At 43.0% G+C, this 21,851-nt stretch overlaps 1 protein-coding gene across 4 annotated transcripts; it reads left to right on the plus strand.

Annotated features, from left to right (window-relative positions):
• Window positions 1-5,952: 5,952 nt before the first annotated feature.
• ZFP3 (ZFP3 zinc finger protein) lies at window positions 5,953-19,859 on the plus strand. 4 transcript variants are annotated; one of them, XM_037066257.1, is made up of 5 exons: window positions 6,048-6,124; window positions 6,200-6,360; window positions 7,054-7,160; window positions 7,456-7,510; window positions 15,502-19,859. In XM_037066257.1, exon 5 carries the CDS (start codon window positions 15,510-15,512, stop codon window positions 17,004-17,006), a length of 1,497 nt encoding a protein of 498 aa, XP_036922152.1. In that variant the 5' UTR covers window positions 6,048-6,124; window positions 6,200-6,360; window positions 7,054-7,160; window positions 7,456-7,510; window positions 15,502-15,509; the 3' UTR covers window positions 17,007-19,859. The 4 variants fall into 4 exon arrangements, with proteins under 4 accessions (XP_036922149.1, XP_036922152.1, XP_036922153.1 ...); XM_037066258.1 differs by lacking the exon at window positions 7,456-7,510; XM_037066255.1 differs by lacking the exons at window positions 7,054-7,160; window positions 7,456-7,510 and having other exon boundaries at window positions 6,054-6,124.
• Window positions 19,860-21,851: the final 1,992 nt, after the last annotated feature.

The raw sequence follows: 21,851 nt of genomic DNA on the forward strand, positions 1-21,851 counted from the left end.
TTGGTTCCCTGTACATTTTCCTTTATTTCACTTTGCATAGCCTTCATTTTTCCCTCTATTTTGTGACCATACTCAGTCATTTCTGTGAGCATCCTGATTACCATTGTTTTGAACTCTGCATCTGATAGGTTGGATATCTCTTTGTTGCTTAGTTGTATTTTTTTCTGGAGCTTTGATTTGTCCTTTCATTTGGGCCATATTTCTTTGTCTCAGGGCACCTATTACACTGTAAGGGGCGAAGCCTTAGGTATTCTCCAGGCTCAGGCAACCCATGTCACTGGGTTGTGGTGCTGTACATGGGGAAGTGGTCTGAAGGAGAACAATGCCATTTACTTGGCTCTTGCCCCATTTTCAGTCACTTTCCCTGCTACCCACAAGCAAATTGGGCCCTTCCTGTGCTGATTCCCAAGTGGGTGGGTTTGTGTATGTTCTAGGACCCTGTGGGTCTCTCCAATGAACTCTCCTGTGAGGCTGGGAGTTTCTCCCACCACCTTAACCCCCCACAGGTTTTTCAGTCAGAGGTTTTGAGGGTGTATTTCCCCATGCTGGAACCCTTGGTTGCTCTCTTAGCCTCATCCTGGAGTCGTTCCTCCCAGTTTATCTACATGCAAAAGAGGGACTGCCAGCTTCGCCAGCTGCTGCCTGACCTGGTCCTCCAGCTGCTGCCTTGCCACAAGTTCTCTCCACCCCAGCTGCCCATCTCCGCCCCTCCTACCGATCTGGATGAATGTTTTTTCTTTAACTCCTTGGTTGTTGGACTTCCATACAGTTCTATTTTCTGGCGTTTCTGGTTGCTTTTGTTTTTAAATTTATTGTTGTCCTTCTTTTGGTTGTGCAAGGAGGCAAAGTGTGTCTACCTATACCTCCATCTTGGCTGGTGGTTGTTACAATTTTGTTTACTGACCCTCAGATGTTATATAGAACTTGTGGACTCAGCCAACATTCCTTATGGAATTGTATGAAAAAATAATCAAAGCCCTGGCTAGTATAGCTCAGTGGATTGAGTGCGGGCCTCGAGCTAGTGAAGGGTCACTAGTTTGATTCCCAGTTAGGGCACATGCCTGAGTTGCAAGCCAGGTCCCCAGTAGGGGCCACGTGAAAGGCAACCACACATTAATGTTTCTTTCCCTCTCTTTCTCCTTCCCTTCCCCTGTCTCTGAAAATAAATAAATAAAATCTTAAAAGAAAAAAAAAGAAAAGTAATCAACCCTGTGATAACTATTGATGTAATGGGATGTAAGGGGCTCTGCAAAGCCAATTGGCTACACTTGCTCTTTTTATTAGCTTTACCTTCCACCCCAAATTCTTGTCATTACTCTTAGACTTCTGGCCACTGTTAAAATTCAAGTTAATCACAGAAGACTTCAACTTGTACAAACTGTCTCTGGTGCAGTGCCTGAGGGCATGTCGGCTTCTTATCACCAGGTGGGGAGATGGAAAATATCTTTACAAAAAATATCTTTACAAGTTACCAGAGGTCAAATTAGCTCAAATGCCCAGGGTCAGAAAAAACAGTGGAAGAGTGGTCAGAGTGAGAAGCGAGGAGTCAGGGAAGGCTTTGTGGATTTGATTTGTGGAACCAGGTCCTGAAGTAGGGAAGCCAGAGAAGGCTTTGTAAACAATGTGAGGTATTTGTAAGGCTTGGATTGGTTATTGTTCTTTAAAACTGTGTCTCAAAGCCCATATTTTGCTCATGTGGATAAGACTTATACATGATTTCATTTATTTATTTTTAGTCAGAGGGGGAAGGAAGGAGAGAGAGAGGGTGAGAAACATCAATGTGTGGCTGCCTCTCGAGTGCCCCCAACTGGGGACCTGTCCCACAACCCAGACATGGGATGTCCAGGAATTGAACCAGCAACCTTTTGGTTCAAAGACTTGTGCTCAACCTACTGAGCCACACCAGCCAGGGCTACATGATTTCTTATATGGCATGAACACAGTGAAGTCAAGGAGGATCATTTGAGTGACTCAGTACTGGAGGGGTAGAGTGAGTTTGATGGAGGGGGAAAGACAATGAGCCCTTGGAGTCTCGAGAGAGAATCTGTGGGTGTTTGCAGCAGAATTAAGCCTCTTGAGAGGGACTCTGAGGTAGTATCACAGTTATAGATTTCAGTGGCAGTGGAACATTCAGTGGATGAATGATGAGCCTTCTCATCATTGTGAGCAGGCTCATGGCATAAGTGAATTACGGAATGAATAGTGAGTGTGGTAGATGTCAAATGGATCACATTCATGAGAGGAGGAAAGCTGAGTCATAGAGAAGGGGTCTTATTGGAGGACTAAATAGTTCATCCAAGATTTTTTGATGGGCCACATCTTCAGCTGGAAAATGACACCATGAGAACAGAATTAGGAGTCATTCTGGCAGTCTCATGGTTCTCTAGTCACATTGGGAATTTATGTCCCTGTGATGGTGGGAGACACTGGGACTTGATTTTCCTCCCATGTTATTTTCTCTAAAAAAGAGCCTCAGAAATACTCATGCAGGATATTTGCCCTGGCAGGGCAAATAATTTCTACTCAAATACAAATTCAGACTAACTAGTGGCAGTTGCCTGGACTTGGAGCTCAGTGGTCAGGGGCATGGTTATGGCTCAGTGATGTCTTAGACCTGGTAGCAAGTGTGCGATTATTTTGATGACTTTGTGAAGACTCCAGAACCCTGGTAGGGAGCCTCATGTGCTGCAGTACAGCTTTGCTTTTGGGTCACTTGCTCCCTTGTAGACTCTGCTGTTATTTCCAGTGCAACACCTTCTACCGCTTCCAGCTTCCTTTCTCAAAGCCGAGAACTTACCCTTGCACCAGGGCAACATTCTCTTCTCTGCCTCTGCACCTGACACCAAACCGTGGAACAGTTATTAGGAAGCTGAGGTTTCTGGTGTTGTTGCATTTTATCTTGTGTGAAAGGGGCCATAGTTTCACCTGAGAGATGTGGACGCTGGAGGTACCTTTTACACTTAAAGAACTTGTCCAAGAAGGATCTACTATCCTGGAATAGTGAAAACATGACCTTGCTAGGTCAGGCTCAGAATTGGTCTCCTTGGATTCCTTGGTATAATTGTTAACTCTGGAGAAGGTGGTTGACATTCTGTTTTACCTTTTTCTTGTGCATTGACGGAGGAGTGAGGAGAACACTGAAGACTTCATTGAACCTTGACTTTGCTTAAGCTGGTTGTGTGCGGAGGTGAGATATGAGGATTTCAGGTCAGCTGGGGTCTACTGAATGTGGACCCAGCAGGGCTAGCGCTTCTCAGGGACATGTACATAGTCTCGTTTCTCAAGGAACACTCTGCCTATCTAAGGTAAAGCTGTGTTCATAGGAAATGGTTAAGTCACAAAGGCAAGATGCATTCTTGTCATGCTGAGTGAAACTTCAGGGGTGTAAGTTTGGCTGGTTAAAAGAAGAGAAGGAAGGCAGGATCAAGAAAATAAGATCAAGGACAGTGATCTAAAAAGTGGATGTGTGAAGGTGGGAGGAGGAGAGCAGTTCACAGGAAGAGGGAGCTATCCTAGCCTGTGTCCTAGTGTTAAATCATACGCTGGCCCAGAGTTATACAGCTGGTCCTCACTTACCATTGTCGACAGGTTCTGTGACTTGAAGTGAAACGACATATAACAAAACCAGTGTTACCACAGGCTAATTGAGATAAACAAGCGTTAAGTTCCTATAGCATCTCAACAATGTCACAACAAAATGATGTTGAACAAAGTGACATTATTCAAGGACCTGCACCTGTGAGAGAAGGGGTTTTAAAAGATCTAAAGATTTTCAAGGGGGCTGCTTATGGTAATTTCTTTTAGAATTCTACCAATGGCTTACACTTACATGCCATCTAAGATGACATTGAGTTCTGTTATTTATAGTTTGGTGATAGCTTGGAATGTGGTCCATAGACAAATGAAAATATAATTACAATCAGCACCAGGCCCCCAACAAAGTTGTAAACTAATTAGAGAGATGATGTGATTTAAAGTATTAGAAATGAGTGTAGCTAGTGCTGGTAGTCCTCCTTCCCATGTGTTCCAGAGATAGAAGAGAAGGGACTAGGGTGAATATGAACAGTATGTCTTTTATTTTTCATGTGCCTGTACGTGTGTGAAGTGAACAGGGCAGGCAAGGTTCCTACCTGCCATTTTTTTTTGAGAGGAGCAAAACTTCCTACACTTACCTATAAAATCAATTCAGCGAAAGTTTTGAGCCTATCAGGAGACTGTGAAACATCAGCCCCTACCCAGTCATACATATCCACCTACACACTGGAAATGGGAATGGTATTTGTGGATCATAAGCCTTAGTCCTCTTCCCTCAGTAGATTCCCATTGCTCCCCACGGCCCCTAAATTGGCCAGTGTAATAAAGCAGGTGGGCAGGGGAGCAGCTGGGAAGATACAACTTATCCTTTTCCTGTCTAACTCACATACAGGGACTGATCACGTGAAGCATTGTCAATATCAGGGCCAGTCATACTCAAACTGTAGTGTGCATTGGAACCCCTGAAGGCCTTCTTAAACACTGATTGTTAAGCCCCAACCCCCAAGTTTCTGATTCAGAGACTGCATTTTGAGAATCACTGACCTAGGCCTTTGGTTTTCAACCTTGTTAGCTCTATGTTAGAATCACTTGGAAAGCTAAAAACACATGCACTACAAAAACAAACACCCCCTCTCCAAAAACAAACAAACACCTTTCCCAGACTATATCTGAGACCAATTGCAACAGAACTTATATGGGTGGCACTAGATACCAACATTTTAAAGATCCTCAGGGGATTCCAATGTGCAGCCAAGTTTGAGACTCCCTGATCTAGGCTCTTGAGGTAGATGCCCATTAGTGCATATACACTAGGTAAAAGTACCTAGTAGAACCAAATGTCCCTCACCCTTGGTTCTGAGGCAAGGTACTTTTGTAGTCTGGGCTTGGGATAAATATAGCTGGCTATTATGATGGTAATCATGAAAAATGGCAGGCAAGTTGACTAGGGAAACAGAAAATTTTTTTCTGGAGAGTGGAAATCATACATTTATCTTGGGGCTCATCTCCAAAGTGTAAAAATTTTCCCACTAGTTATTAACAGTCTGGACAAGGAAATGAATATTTCAACTGATTTAGGGTTAACAAACTTCTTGGGAAGTTGCAGACATTAGGGCTAGAGTTAAGGATATTGGTGGGAGAATGGCTAAAGTTAAGGATATTGGTAGAAGAGTGGCTAAAGTTCACCTCAATGGTGAACTCAAGAGAAAGTTTTCTTTTCTGCTAGGTTGTGTACTGGATGTATATACACAATATTTCTTTTTGAAAATAGTCACCCTTTATGGTGAGGCAAACACAGAAGCCTGCCCCCACGATTGGGGTAGAATGTGACCCAGATTTGGCTCATCCTACTGTCCCTTTCCCCTGAATACAATGATTGGTTCAGGGGCATCACCAGACCCAAACAGAGCCAATAATAATCCTTTTCTGTAATCAGTATTTGGAAGGGGTAGTGTAGTTTGAGGCAACATTAGGTAAGATAGAAGGTTTCTCCAACTAGTTTACCTTTGAACTGAGACCCGAATAACAAGAATCTTGTGCAAAGAACAGAGGAAGTAACAGGTACAAACAGCCTGAGGTGAGAAGAGCCACACTTGTTCAAGAGGTAAAAAGGCATTCTAGTGTAGAATGCTGTGCCCATCGTCTGAACTGCTCTCTCCCTCACTCTGGGTAATTCCCATTCAACCTTCAGAATCTAGCCCAAACATCACTCCCTTCCTCCAGTAAGCCTTCCATGACCTCAGAACAGGTCTCCCTTCCTGGGATCCAGGGGTGTGTGTTTACCAGACTAATGGAGCTCAGAAAAGGCAGTGGTAGGATAAGAGATGCAGGTTGGGGGTGTTAAGAAGACCTCGCAATCTCTGCTCCGCGAAGAAGCGAAGCCCACTCCCAATTTCTCAAGCCCAGGTCAATGCTCAAGGAGCAATGCGCCAAGCGGCCTGTCAAAGGGCGGAAGTGCATCCCTGGAGCCGTTCTAGGAAACCCGGAGGACTCAGCTCGTTAGTGATCCTGGGGCTGAAGTGGGCCTCGGCCGATTCACAGGGCCACTCCAGGGAGCAACTTCGGCAGGCAACAGTGAGCGGGTGCTCAGGTAAGGAGCGGACCGCACAAAGAAACGCTGGGAAAGGGGAGGTGGTGTTGGCGTGCGAACCACCTGTTCCTCCAGCGGAGTGGACGCACGCAGATTGGCTGGAGGGCGGCCGGATACCGGAAGTAGCCGATGCCTGTCGTCAGTGAAACCAAGACCACAGCTGCGGGTTCTGTGCAAGCGGGCTGAGCAGCCCCAGGAGCCCGAGTGGAGCAAGCGTGGGGCGGTGGCGGCCTGCGGTGAGACCTTATAACGTTCCGGCGGGAGGGAGGAGGGCTCTAGGCTCCTTACTTCCCGGCCCTTAAGCCGAGCGGAAACCCAACATTTAGGCCGGTTCCTGACCTGGGTTTGCTGTGTGACCTTGGACTTTATGGTCAGCTCGGGCCTTCATTTCCCACCTGCACACTGAAGTTGTGGGACCTGGACCCTGCCAGGTGGATCATAAGCCTTCCATGCCTGTCAGCCGCCGGCGCGGAAGAAGCAGGGACACCCCCCCTTTTTCGGTCCCGAGGTGGGGGCCATTGGGAACTGTGGTTTTCTGACAAACCATCCCCAAGTAAACAGCGGGGCCGAAATGGCAGGGCAGTGTCAAAAACCTAAGGCTCCCTTGGCATATTGTGCCTTATGCTGGCAGACAGGATTTTGGCTTTTGAGGGTTAATATTGGAAAGGAGACAGGTAATCGAGCCTTCTTGATTGTGGGAACCAGGAGGACATCGGAAAGGATAATAGTGCTTTAAATTAAATGTCATCCCGATTGGGAAAAGGAAGTTATTTTCACAAATAGTTATTTTGATCAGCTATGTATCAGACATCGTTTTGGGCTCTTTAGATAACAAAATGAATTAAATATCCAGTTAGTCCTCAAGGGTATCCCAGATTCATTCTGTAGGTAAGACATTTACACAAAGTCATTTATCAAATATTCGCCAGGTACCTGAAATGTGCTAGGCACTGGGAATACCAAGATGAAAAACATCATTTCTGCTCACGTTATAAAGAAGAAAGCATACATGAAAATGGACTAATAATACAATGAGGTAACTGTTACAAAATCAAGGAATTTTAGGGGCAGGGAAGGGGAAGAAAACAGAAGGGACTCTGTGCTGGAGCTGAGTCCTGTAGATGTTAAGTGTACAAGGCGGGCAGGTGGTGCGCATAACCTGTTTGCAAAGGCAAATAAGCTTTCTAGAATAGGAAGTGTTTGCTCTGCAGGACCCAGAACATGGCTGCAGCTTTCAAATGTCATTGGAGAGCACTGGACAGGAGATGGAGAGGGAGACAGGAGCCTGACCCGGAGGACATTATGAGCCATGTTAAGTTTTTATTCTGTAGGTCTTGGGAAGCAGTGAACAGGAAAAGACATGGTAACTATAGTACAAAAAAAGAGATGAGTGCGCCCTGGCTGGTGTAGCTCAGTGGATTGAACACGGGCCTGTGAACCAGATGATCGCGGTTCGATTCCCAGTCAGGGCATATGCCTGCGTTGCAGGCCAGTTCCTGGCAGGGGCTAGTTCCCAGCAGGGGATGCAAAAGAAGCAACCATACATTGATGTTTCTCTTCCTCTCTCCTTCCCTTCCCCTCTAAAAATAAATAAAATATTAAAAAAAAAGTTTTTGAACTCATCAAAAAAAAATGAGGTGAGTGAAATGCTGGAGGACCAAGAGAGAACTACCTTCCTGGAAGTGTTAGTGAAGACTTTGGGAAGGAGGTGATTCTTAGACTAGATATACTAATATCTGCCCTTTCAGAAGTTAAGGGAGAGTATTGATATCAGTTAAAATGCTATTGTCAGCAAGTAAGACTACAACTCAAGATGGCTTAATGCGAGGTATAAGCTCTCATAATTGGAAGATAACAGGTAAAGAGGTTTCAGGACATTTAATCTTTTGGCCCTGGCTCCATTTCCCCTCAATTTTCTGAGCTCTACCTGCCTTCATCCACAACATGGGAGTGAAATGGCAGCAGCAGTTGCAGGAACCATACGTAGACTTCTCTTCCTGTGACTTCTCTCAGGATGGCAGGAAATTGTTCTCATAATCTCCCAGCAAACTTTCTCAGGCTATTATTGAGCCAGAGGAAGGCATATGTCCATCTCTGAACCAATCCCTGCTGTTTTGGACAGTCACTTGCAAGGGGGATGGCTTTAATTTGACTGGGTTAACTCAGGTGGGGTTCACTGCTGGAGCTCTGAGAGCAAGGCCACTGCATACTTTTTCTTCAAATACCACATAAAATAATTTGAAAAGCTTTGTATCCCCTTACAATATTTGTAAGTTGATGTTCAAAATATTTCATCTTTTTGTCATAAATTTGAATAGTTGCAAAGGATATTATTTTTGGTGTATAACAAATTTTGACATTTCAACATTAAACCTCATGTCAGTTTCCTGGACACCTGCCCTTGGATCCTTGTGCTCACCACATTCTTTACCTTCTCTGTAACCTCCATCTATTAGCATCCTACTCTTCCCTCCTTCCCTTGCTTCATTTGCCTCCCTGTCTCAGTAATCTCAACTATGTCCTGGCTAGTATCCTCAAGCCCCTCACTCCTTCATTCTTCCACTGTGCTTTGATTCCTAGCCTTCTGATGGCTCTGGGCCATCAGAAGTGTTGCTGGAGAAAGACAGGAAAGCATACTGATGGATTCCTCCTCACTGTGATACTCTCCAGCATACTTGCCTCATAAGGAGGTTGTGAGGTTTCAACAAGCTATTGTCTATAAATTGCTTAGCACACAGTACATAGCAAGTGCTCATCATTACTCTCTACATTAAAAGGTCAGTGCATCCTCACTTCTTTATCTAACCCAACTCTGCACATACTACATTGAGGTTAGAATGTTCTTTCTGTTCCTTTATTTCTCCTGTATTTCCTGGCTTCTGAGGCTTTGCCTCATGTGCTGTTGTGCAGTAGTCTTTGAACTGAAATACATGGAGGGGGTACACAGATCCTTTCTGTAATGTCTGTGGGCACATGGATTATTGAATGGGGATCAGTTTCTAGGTCCTTGACTTTAATATTTACCCTTGCTTACCACCAGTCTACTTGAAAATGGGCTTGTGGTGTATAGCTTTCTTCCTCCTCTATAGAAGGATATATGTCTCATCCATGGCCTTCTGATTTTACTGTGGTGTATTATTACTCTAGACTAGACAAATCTCTGGAGCACCACACAAAAGCAGAGTTTGCTGAGGAAGTAAATGATCCTGGACCTTTTGTAATTTAAGTCCCAATATATGCTTTCAACAAAAGTTTCAAAAGACCAAAATAGACTGTAGGCTAATTGTTTGTTTGTTTGTTTGTTTGTTTATTACTGTGAATTACAATGTGATTTTTGGAAGGTAAGTTCAAAGGATTAAGTGATACTGCTATCACAAGAGATCATTGTAAACTCTGACTTAGGCAGTTTGGGCAAACTCAGGTCCAGTCACAGTATCCAGGTAGGGTCAATCTGATAAGCTTAAGAGGAATGTGATTTTTAACTCAGAAAATGGGATCCAGTTAGTTGTATTATATCTTCCCTGTCCTCAGAAGTTGAGGGAAGGGTAGGAGCAGTTACAGTGGAGGGTAGGAAAAAAGAGCGAGAATTGGCCATACATCTATGATAATGCTGCTTTACACACGTGTTTAGCTATTTGGTAGACGAGTCATTGGGTTGGGATGGATGCACCAGACCGAGAGTGGGATAAATTCATTTGTTAATTAACACTGTCTAACACAGTGGTTTTCAAACCTCATGGGGCATCAGAATCACCTGGGGCACTTGTTAAAAACACAGATCCCTTGGCTACCCCTGGAAATTCTGATTCTGAGAGTTCGGAGATGGAAAATCAGTATATTTTAACAGATTTCCCACTTGATTTTTAGGCATCTAGCCTAGTTTCAGGCAAAGAATCATTATTTAAGCCATTCATTAAAAAAAAAATCTTGCCCTAGATGGTGTGGCTCAGTGGATTGAGGGCTGGCCTGTGAACAAAAGGGTCGCTGGTTAGATTCCCAGTCAGGGCACATGCCTGGGTTGCAGTCCAGGTCTCCCATAAGGGGCATGCGAGAGGCAGCCACACATTGATGTTTCTCTCCCTGTTTTTCTTTCTCTGTCCCTTCTCTCTAAAAATAAGTAAATAAAATGTTTTTTAAAAAATCTCTCTGGATTTCAAGCCTATTAAACAATTTTCAGTGTTTATTTTAAAGCTTTTATTTATTTATATATGCTTAGAGAGGGGAAGGGAGGAAAAAAGAGGGAGAGAAACATCAATGAGTGGTTGCATCTCACATGCCCCCCACCAGGGACTAGGCCTGCAACCCAGTCATGTGCTCTATACTGGGAATTGAACTGCAACCCTTTGTTTCTCAGGCCAGCATTCAAGCCACTGAGCCACACCAGCTAGGGCAATTGTCAGTGTTTTATGTGGCTTCCATTGTAGATTTTCATCTTTTAAAGTTTTATTTCTCATTGTTAATTAACAGGTGGGTATCTGGTTTATGCATCAGTATTTTGTGAAGGAGGCCCAATGAGCCTCATTCACAAAATGAGCCTACTCTCAGGTGCGTCAAGAAAAAAAAATCCAGCCCTGGCTGGTGTAGCTCAGTGGATTGAGCACGGGCCTGCGAACCAGGTGATCGCGGTTCGGTTCCCAGTCGGGGCACATGCCTGGGTTGCAGGCCAGTTCTGGGCAGGGGCCAGTTCCCTGCAGGGGATGAATGAGGGGCAGCCATACATTGATGTTTCTCTTCCTCTCTCCTTCCCTTCCCCTCTAAAGATAAATAAATAAAACATTTAAAAAGAAAAAGAAAAAAAAAATCCAGGTCTGCAGAGCTGAAGACCCTACGCTGAACTGTGGAAGTCCAGTAGAGGTCTTGTCATTCCCCAGACTGAGGACCAAGAGTGGTCAGCTTACACCTCTGGTGGCACCTCCATCTTATTTCTCTCCAAAAAGAGTTCATTTCATTGAAGAAAAGTATGGCAGTGAGAAGCAGAAATACAGGAAATTATATTTGGGAATGTAAACTTAGGCCATGAGTAGTGGAGTGTTTCCATATTAGGATGAGGCTTAATGTGTGGCTGTGCCTCTGGGAAAATCAACCAACTGGAGATTGGCTTTGATTTGTATATGAGAAGGTACCTCTGTAAAGCACTATTTAATAAATGACGTTAATATTGTGTCACTGGTAGAATGCAAAGCAAAAGAATGGTCAGACAGGGTCAAATTTAGTTAGGGAATACTTTTTGGATTTGAATTTTTGAACCAGATTTTGAAGCTGGGGATAGGTACATACCTAACTTTCATATCTTTATCTTGTTTTACTGTGGACAAGTGATTTTTTCATGTGGTGTGGTACAGATTTAGGTTCTATGAATGATGACTTTGTACAGAGCTAGATGATAGGAAAAAAAAGTAACTATGGGAGAGATGAGGGTGAAAAGGAAAGGCCAGAGAGGGGGCTGGAAGTAGATAGGGACTGAAATACCAGCCAGTGGGACTTGTTCTTGACTGAGTACTAGTGAGAAATTTATTTTAAGATAGTACCTCAAATGGTAACATGGATGAAGAAGATAGCTAAGTTCTCTACAATGGATCCTTACAATTATATGGATACATATTGTCTATATTTTCAAAAATTTCAACCAAAAGGAGAAATCCTGCTTTTGGGTGCTTGCCCCTTACTCCATGGAAAAATGAGAGAAGATGCCGTGGCAGGGAAAGTTGACGAAGATTCCATGTTATTTTGAGGGGTAGCACAAAGAGCTTCCAAGGCTTCAGATTCCAGTAGGAGATCAAATTCCTAACAGGTGCTGGAGGTGGGGGTTTGTGGGGGCCGTCATTAGGGCTGCACTGGTGAGTGACTAGGAAGGCCCCAGGGTAGGAAGGTGGTAGTAACTACCACCCTGTGGATAACTGAGCAGCTGGGCAGAGAAAGAAGGGCAGTCCCTAAGGTCACCCCAAAATCGCCACTTTCCCCTTCCCTCAGCACTTGACCCCAGTGTCTTCTGCCTCTCAGGGTCTTCATTTCTTCAGTAATTTCATCTCTTCTCTCTTAATCCCTATTTCTCTACTGGCACCATCACTTCTAATATAAACATGTTCAAGTTTTTCCCTTCATAGAAAATTCTTCCTTGACCTTTAATGCTACTGCCCATCTTGGTCCTCTCCTTTCGTCCAAAACATTTTAAAAGCAGCAGCAAATTTATTAGTCCACTGTCACTGGCTTCTGTTTTGTCATTCTATTGCATCTGTTCTCACAGATCATCTATAACTATCTAATTGTGCCAGTAGAGGTTTTCCCGTTCTTATTCAACTGGATAGCTCAATGCATATGACACTTTTTAATTCTTCCTGACGTTGTATTCTGGTTCTTCTCCTACTTCATTAACCAGTTTTTCTATTTTTGGAAGGCTTCTCTTCCTCTACCTATCCTTTTATCATTAGGGTCCTAACAGGAAACAGATACTTGACTAAAATTGGGATAATTTTAGGAGGGTTTATTTGCAAATAGGTTAATTATAAATGATATATGTGTGGGCAGGGTGTTGAGGCAACAGTTGAGTGGTCATAAGAGACCAGAGATAGGAGAGATTAATGGAGAACGCAGTTGTTTAGACATTTGGGTAGGATAGACTCCTCGAGAGGAGTGATGACCTACCATTGAGGGAGACCATGAGCCCAAGGTGATTGCATAGGAACTAGGAGGGTTAATATCCTGACCTTACTATTGTCCCTATTTCCAGCTTCCTGCTGGGCCTCCGCATTGATGGAACCCAACTAGAAGCCAGATGGCCTGTTGATATATACTGTATAGGGTAGCCATCTGGGGCAGAGAGCAGGGTGGAGAAAGGTAGAAAGATCTGGAGAGGAAGATGGGAGATAATTGGAATACCCTTAAATGTTAGCTTTGGCTTCTTAGATTTCTATCTTCAGTATATCTGACAATTCTCATACTATGCTCATACTATTTATGCTAAGTACTCTCAAGTCTGTATTTCTAGCCCTGACTCTTCTAAATTTTAGACTAATATGTTTTGACTGACTCCTTGATACCATTATATGGATATTTTCAAATTCATATAGTCCAAAACAGAGCCCATCTATTGTCTTCCTTTCTAAACTAGCGGCTCCTCCAGTATTACCTACCTCAGTGGAACCACTGTCCATCTAATTACTATTCCTTAAATAAAGGGAGATCTGGCATCATCTTGGACTCATCCCTATTCCTCACACACCAAATCTTACAGAATTTGTCCTCTTAAATATTTCTCCAGTATGTGTCCTTTTCATTCACCACTACGGTTGCCATGGTTAGATTTAATGACCCTTTACCTTGACAATTGCATCAACCTAACTGATCTTCCTGTGTCTAGGCATGCTACTTTATAGTTTAGCCACTAAATGGCCACTACTGTGCAACTACCTGAAATGCTAGTCTCAGGCAGATGAGTGACATTTAGTGACAATGGACTGTGTCACTCCTTGGCTTAAAAACCATTCCATAACACTGCATTTTCTAAAGGATAAAGCCCCATACTTACCTATCCCCCTTGAGAATTACCTTCCACAGTTAATACTTTTACTGATGAGAGGATTATACTCCTCAGATTTGCTATGGTACAAAAATGCACTCGCTTAGGCAAAAAGCCTCCTCAATATTAGCTCCAGCTTGCTTACTACCTGAACAGAGGCCAGACTTATTCTCTCATCATTTGGATTTTTGTGACTGGGACAGCTAAATTTCTGGGGCCATTGTGCCAGTTTGGAATAGGCTTGCTTCATTTAAAACAAACAAACAAAAAAACTCGTCCCCACCAAAAAAATAAAAACCCCAAAACAACAACTAATGGTTCAAACAAGGCAAAGCTTATTTCTTAAATAAAAGAACTCCAGAGGCAGGCATACCAGGGCTGCTATGGCAGCTCCATGGATTTGTCAGGGACCCCAATTCCTTTCAGCTCTGATTCTGTCATAGGGTATGCCAGTGTACTCACGGTTCAAGATGGCACTCCAACTACTAGCTCACACCCCAGGCACAGCATGGAAGAAGAGGGTGAAGGAGTGCATCCCTTCACCCTGAAAGAGACTTCTCATATGTTCTGTGTGTTTTCATTTGCATCTTACTGTCTTGTTGGCCAGAAGTTGGTCACATGTCAATACCTAGCTGTGAAAAGTCTGAGAATTTATTTCTTCAGCTAGGCTTATTGCTACACTAAAAAAATTAATTATTCTGTTGGTGATGAGGTATGGAAGAATAGATTTGGGATAATAACTAAAAACTTTGGCATAGCATTTTAGAAGTTTTAAAAAAGCATAGACTGTAGATCTATAAAAATACTCAGAAACTTCTATAAAGGCGCCAATTACAAAATTAGTATGTAAAAATCAATAGCACTGCTATATATGTAAATAAAACCAGTTAGAAAATATACCAAAAATGTACTAAAAGAAAATTCATAAAGAGGCATGATGGATACAAAACATCAGGATGTTAGGAGATTTTGCAAAATTATGCTAAAATTTATTTAGAAAAATATAAAAATAAGAGATGTGAAAAAGGACTAATGAGAATGAACTTTCTCTAACATTAAAATTTTAAACAAAACTATAGTAGAGTGAACAGTTTGGTATTAGACAGGGAATAAACATTAACAGAACTGAATGAAGTCTGAAAATTTACCTAGAAATTAACCAAAATATATGGTTCTTTAGATTGTGATATAGATGGCATTTCAAATCATAGAGAAAAGAAAGTAGTTATTTATATAATTTACTAACTGGAGAAAATTAAGCTAGAACCTACTTCATCCAATTATAAGAGAGCAAAAATAGTTACTTCTGTGCTAGTTATAGCTAACTCAAGTTAACTTTTGAATGGATATATATATACAGTCCCTTGTTCTGTAGAGCTGGCGAGCACCAGAGGACTGGATTCAGGATAGTTCCTCTTGCTACTCATTTTCTTATTTTTCTATAAGTCCAAAACTTGTTTGTATTAGTCATTTTTTGCCCCATCTCTCAGACTTTTCCGTGTACCATGTATTAATATGGCCACCATTTTCCCTAAATGTTTTTCTTACCAAACCTCAGGTTATGCTCCAACTCACTGTTAATACTGTGGAACTTTTATCAGCATCTCCTTACCTTCAGTTCTTGTTTCTCTCCTCAACTCTCTTCCTCTAATCATTTCTCTCACTCTTTTCAATCAGCATTTGCTGTTTGTCTGGCATGTCCACCATAATTCTAAATATCTTTCTTCCTTCAACAGCATTCCATCATTGCAGCAGATACCAAGACTGCTTTTGAGAGCTGTAAGAGTTCCATACTCTTCTAGCAATAGCTTCATTTAGGTATGATATAGTGACTTCACATATTTACTCTCTCTCATTTCAGATTGTGAGATGGGAACTGAGAACAAGGAGATAATCCCCAAGGAAGAAATTTCTGAAGAGTCTGAGCTACATGGGGCAATAGAAAAACTGCCAAAGGTACTTTATGAGGGTCATGAGTTTGGACCCTCATGTGAAGAAGACTTGTTGGAGGGGCATTCAGGAGAATCCACAGAAGAGATTATGGAACAGATGTCTCCTCAGGAGAGAGACTTTGCATCAGGGTTGATTGTCTTTAAGAAATCACCCTCAGTGGAGAAAGACCAGGAGAGCGAGAGTGTGAGAGAATGCAATCCCAGCTCAAAACTGATTATACATCAGGGAGATATTACAGCAGAGGCATTTGCTACCTCTGGCCAAAACATCATGGAGAATTTAGAACCTAACAAAACACAGAGAAATTCTGTGGGAGAAAAACCTCATACATGTAAAGAATGTGGGAAAGCCTTTAATCAAAATTCACATCTTATCCAGCATATGAGAGTTCATAGTGGAGAGAAACCCTTTGAATGCAAAGAATGTGGCAAAACATTTGGAACTAACTCAAGTCTTCGTAGGCACCTGAGAATTCATGCAGGAGAGAAACCTTTTGCTTGTAATGAATGTGGAAAGGCCTTCATTCAGAGTTCGCATCTTATCCACCATCATAGAATTCATACTGGAGAGAGACCTTATAAATGTGAAGAATGTGGAAAAGCCTTCAGTCAGAATTCAGCCCTTATTCTACATCAGAGAATCCACACGGGAGAGAAACCATATGAATGTAATGAATGTGGGAAGACCTTTAGGGTTAGCTCACAGCTTATTCAGCATCAGAGAATTCATACTGAAGAAAGATATCATGAATGCACTGAGTGTGGCAAAGCCTTCAAGCATAGCTCAGGCCTTATCAGACACCAAAAAATTCATACTGGGGAAAAACCATATCTGTGTAACGAATGTGGGAAAGGCTTTGGTCAGAGTTCTGAGCTTATCCGGCATCAAAGAATTCACACAGGGGACAAACCGTATGAATGCAATGAATGTGGAAAAACTTTTGGCCAGAACTCAGAGATTATTAGACATATTAGAATTCATACTGGTGAGAAACCTTATGTATGTAAGGAATGTGGAAAGGCCTTTAGGGGGAACTCAGAACTTCTTAGACATGAGAGAATTCACACTGGAGAGAAACCTTATGAATGCTTTGAGTGTGGAAAAGCTTTTAGGCGGACCTCCCATCTTATCGTCCACCAGAGAATTCATACTGGAGAGAAACCTCATCAGTGTAATGAATGTGCAAGAACCTTCTGGGATAACTCTGAGCTTCTTCTCCACCAAAAAATTCACATTGGTGAGAAACCTTATGAATGTAACGAGTGTGAGAAAACATTCAGCCAGCATTCTCAACTTATCATACATCAGAGAATTCACACTGGAGAGAAGCCTTATGAGTGCCAAGAATGTCAGAAGACATTTAGTCGGAGTTCTCACCTCCTTCGACATCAAAGTGTTCATTGTATGGAGTGACTTACAAAATAGGAAAGCTTTCTGTGGAAAAACTGAAGTCAGACTTAATCATAAGCTACATCCCAAGTTCTCAGATCAAATGAATGGACACAACCTCCTCTGTCTTCCTACTGATTTTTTATTTAAACAGTTGGTCAAATAGGATGAGGCACTTTTATGAATTATTCATTGAGAAGTTTTAATGTACTGAGTTAAATCATAAAAGCTGTTTCAGGCCTTAATTCTCTGTTCTTTTTCTTCCTCCATCCTCCCTTAGGGGGTCACCTACCATTAGGGGCCTGTGTACCAGCCATCTAGTCTAAATTGTTACTCTTCAAGAAAAATGGAGGAATGTGATTCTACCCCCTCCTAAGAATGAGAGTTGACTCATTGAATGTTATCCCCTGAAATCTTGGAAAGCCTTGGCCTAGAAGACAAACCTTGTTCTCCCGTCCAACATTAAACTTTGGAATAATACAGTAAGCTTTTACTAGCTTCAAAATTTTTCAGACATGCTATCAAGTTCCCTTAGAAGATGGCAGCACTAATGAAGTGGAAATCTCTGGGTCATTTCATATCTCCTGCTAGAAGAGGGTGCCACAATGAAAGAAACTGACAGGCAATTTACAGGATCATAAGTAAAGGCACTCAGAATCTAGAGGGACTGATGAACAAGGCCAGGGGATGATAAACATGTGAGGCCAGACTACTCGGGCAAAAATAGCCATTTAGGAGCTATTTCATGCTTTGGGCTGCTCAGACTGACTGCTCCCAAGAACTCTACCGCATTCACTTTTGGCTCCAGTTCCTGCTGCTGCTGACAGATCCTGTGTCAGAAAGTAGCAGACAGGACTGTGCAGCTTCACCATTACCAGGCACGTGCCACAGTGATGAGCCAGGTCACCTGGCTGACCAGGGGCCTCCTTGCCAAAGCACTTAATGTTCTCATGACCTGGATCCCACTGGACTAATAGGCCAGGATGTCATGGCCTCTTCACAGGTTGCCCTTGGCTTTGGGATCCTCTTTCTTCATTTTTACATGAATTTTCTGTGTTGTATGTTTTTCTTCTTTGAGGAAACATCCTCAGTTTTTCATGTGTCCATGTTTCTGAGGCAGTGGGTGGGAGTGGGAATTGCACTGATGGGGATCCAGCAGGCTTAGGTCTGGTTTTAGAACTAGACCTTAAATTAAAGCACTTCACCTGCTGGTCCCTAATTTTCTCAACTGTAAAATGAGGGGAGTTGAACTAAGTGATCTCTGGAATTTCAACTAACCCAATAGTTCTTTGATTCTTTTAAAAATCTAACTTCATATATCTTTAGTGGTCTATTCTTTAATCTCTTCTTTATTATACTAATACTAAGCACTAGTATTTATGATTGTTTACTATGTGCCAGGCACAGTGCCAGTTTACATTTTTATTTTTACAGCATCTCTCTGATCTAGATACTGTTTTTAAAAACAGCTTTATTGAGTATACTTTACACACCATAAAATTCACCTGTTTTAAGTGTTGAATGCTTTTTAGTTGATTTACAGTTGAACATTTATCAGTGATTATAAAGATGAGGAGGGGCAGAAGGGATATTAAGTAACATACCCATGATCACACAGCTGGTAGGTGCTAGAGCCCAAACTGCAGCCCTAGTCTGTGCTTTTAACCACTATGCTGGGCTATGTCTAGGTGGATTCATTACTGCCTTATTTGAAATCACTTGCACATTTTATATTAGTAATTGCTACATGGATTTGAATATAATGGGTTTACATCATGTGCTTGGGGAAAAAACTGGTCACAGCCAAAACCCACCAAGTGGGTTTATTCTGTTCCCCAATATATGATCTCCCAGGTTCACACCCTTGGCTTGAGAAAAGGACTGAGCAAATAAACAGTTGATTACAGTTTTCACATCCTTTTGAGGTACTTCTGCCTCTAGCAGCCAAACTTTTAGCAGAAGTTCTTTGACTTACCTCTTTCGGTAGGGTAATTATGAGTGCAGTGACTCTCAAGCTCACATTTAATTATACCCAGGCCATATATTCTACATAAAAGGCAGATGTCACCTATCCACCTAACTTCTGATTTCTGCATTTGCATAATTCCTTTCCACGTTTACCCCTTAACAGCCCTTGATACGGATCTCAGCGCTGCCTCGAGCTCCCCCCAAGGAATCCCCTCGCACAGACACACCCATGAGTAATACGGACCTTCCTGAAGATGCTGTGTGAGAGGTGGAGGAGCAGGTTCACGTCCTATCATTTTGTTCTCAGAAGTCCCTTCGCCAAACTGCCACTGAAGTTCTTTCTCTTCATCCTCCCTCTTGGGGCTCACTGGCCTCATGCCTGTGTTCTTGTCAGATATTCAGTTCCTGCCCCTGCAACTCACCCCTCCCCTCCAGCTCAAGAAAAGGTCATTCAGTTAATTCGCTTCTTGGGACATTCATTATGTAAGGCGATTTGGTGACCGACTTGTGTTGTACCCGAGCATATTCATAGGGGGCTAGGTCTCACATTTTATCTCAAGACTCTTTCAACGAGGAATTCTGGTGAAATTTTCACCTCACTCCCTGCTCTTGTCCACCTCACCCAGTTACCTTGGGAAGATTGCTTTCCTTGTTTGCCTCCTTCTCTCTCAATTTACTTGGGAGTCAAAATTTGACTGTAGCTTTGACAGGTGATCATAATTTTGTGCAAGTAGAATTCTATCGAGGAAGAGAAAAAACATGAATTTTCTTAATTTTAGACCCATTAAAAAAAAGCAAGTCTCACAAGTTCAAACACCTGCCCAAATACCCAGAAATATCCTTCAGAACTTTCACAGCTATGTCTGTGTATGTTTTTATTCTCCTCTAATAAAGGAGTTTTACTGTATAGTAACTTTGGATAAGTAAAGTATTTCTTTGCAATTTTACTAATTTGATATGTTTCTAATGTTTGTTATTCCAAAGTACATTGTCTACTACCTGGTTAAGTCCCCATCCTGTACATTTCACCCCTACCTTACCAGCCCACTGTGTGTGCTCCGTGAGCGGCTGGCTCTGCATAAGCCCCTCTGCCCTTGATCTGTTCTGCTTTGTGAGAGCCTGTATCATTCATAACAGGACACGTGTTACCGATTTGTGTGTGTGCATAGTCGTTCATGATTCACAACCTCATGTAAGATATTCTGATCATTTGGATGGGCCAGTTTTTTAAATAACTTATTACTGAGATTTGGTCCCCATTACTTATTTCTGGTCTGGTGGTTATCATTATTATTGGCCAAGATACTTAAAATACTGTTTTCTAAGTATTTTAAGGAGTCTTAGGCAGGCCCCTAAGGTTGTGGGGTCAGAGATCTTTGAAACTCAAGGCAGCTCTGCCTAGAAAAATGTGCGTGCGGTTTCAGGGAATTCATGGGCCACCTGAAACCCGCCCTTGGACCCTGTAGTTCCTTCACAAATTCCTAAAAAGCACATTTTCACCTTAAAAAACTACCAAGTAACCCTCAATAACCTTTACCTCACCACATTCCCTCAGCTTTTGGGATAAAGCTATGTGAGAATGACCTGCCCCGGTGAGCCCCTGAAAAGGGACGGGGGCTGGGGCTTCAGTAAATCCAGTGGGGAGGGGTGAGGACAATTCTGGTAATAATGCGGGTGGGTGCACATTCATCAGCCACTGGAGGAGCACCTACGACGCAATAGGACTTGTTCTGGGCCCCGGGCTAAGCGATGAAAGGCTGGTGGGGACTCGAGCAATCGCAGCGTTTAGCGCTGCAGAGCAAGAGTCTCGGGACATCCCGACAAACAGAGGATCGTCCGCGCCGCCCTTCCCCGAGCTCTCAGGGCTGGGAAGAGTGCACAGAAGGGAAGGAGGGAAACAGCTGGAGAGCCCAGGAGCCCTCCACAAGCCCCAGGAACCGAATTCACTCCCTCCCCAAGTCCTCTCCCAGCATGGGGCTTTGCCTGGGACTGGGCTGCAATTCCACTGTCTCCAGCAGTACCCTGGCGAGAACACTGATTTTTTAAACTTGACTGTAACACGCTTTGCAGGCAGTGTTTTCATCTGGTGGACTCAACTTTGCCAGTACCCGCCAAATCTCCAAGGAGTCACCAAATGCGCTTTGGCCTCCACTCAGCCTCCAGCACGAAGAGGTAGGAGTCCCACCCAGAGAGAGAGAGGGACCGGCCATTGTCTCTGTGGTTGCTCTAGGAAGCTGGGACTTGCGGGCCTGGAGGCCGCTGCTGCGCTCCCGTTAGTTGAGATCCTGCTGTGCCTTTTATTGGTGACCAATGAGGTAAGGATGTTAAGGCCCGAGGCCCTGGGGTGGGCTGGTTGTGGTGCACTCGCTGAATCCTGTTTTCGAGTTCTGGGTGTGATGACCCAGGACATGGGCCTTTGTCTCATCCCCAAGTGATTTGTAGTTTGTGAAAACATTTCCCACCCCAGGGTGGGATCCAATAGCCAGTCTGCAGGCACTTATGGGATCCTTGCTCAGCCTAGGTTATTTTGGGCTCCCGTCTATTAAGACCCTCTTTAAATAACTAATTTTTAAAATTTAATTTAGTTGCAGTGTGAAAGGATAAACTTGATAAAGGAAGGCAGGGTTGGCTTTAGAAAAAAGGAAGAAGGCACTATCTTCTGAGACTGCTGGAGGGATTAAGAAGATAGATGTGAAGGTGGTAAGGGCCGAGGCCAGCAGGATTGGTCACTTGAGGCCTTTTGCTAAGAAGGGTGATTATGTATTGGAGTGGCAGAGGTCTGGGACAGCTCCTGGGCATATCACCCAGAAAATTCATTGAGAACAGAGAAAAATGCTTCTGTCTTTGATCTACTGGTTATGTCTGGCATTCTCTAAACTGGGCTGTGGGTGGGGATGGTGA

This window comes from Sturnira hondurensis, unplaced genomic scaffold (genome assembly GCF_014824575.4).
Source record: "Sturnira hondurensis isolate 20B ecotype Veracruz unplaced genomic scaffold, ASM1482457v3 Scaffold0016587, whole genome shotgun sequence".
In the NCBI taxonomy this organism is placed as follows: domain Eukaryota; kingdom Metazoa; phylum Chordata; class Mammalia; order Chiroptera; family Phyllostomidae; genus Sturnira; species Sturnira hondurensis.

What these genes read in the sequence shown, in the direction of transcription:
- ZFP3 (XM_037066254.1), top strand. Translation starts at nt 5,959, where the DNA reads ATGCGCCAAGCGGCCTGTCAAAGGGCGGAAGTGCATCCCTGGAGCCGT. An exon ending in AACAGTGAGCGGGTGCTCAG is followed by an intron (nt 6,125 to 15,501) that starts GTAAGGAGCGGA and finishes CTCTCATTTCAG; the next exon opens with ATTGTGAGATGGGAACTGAG.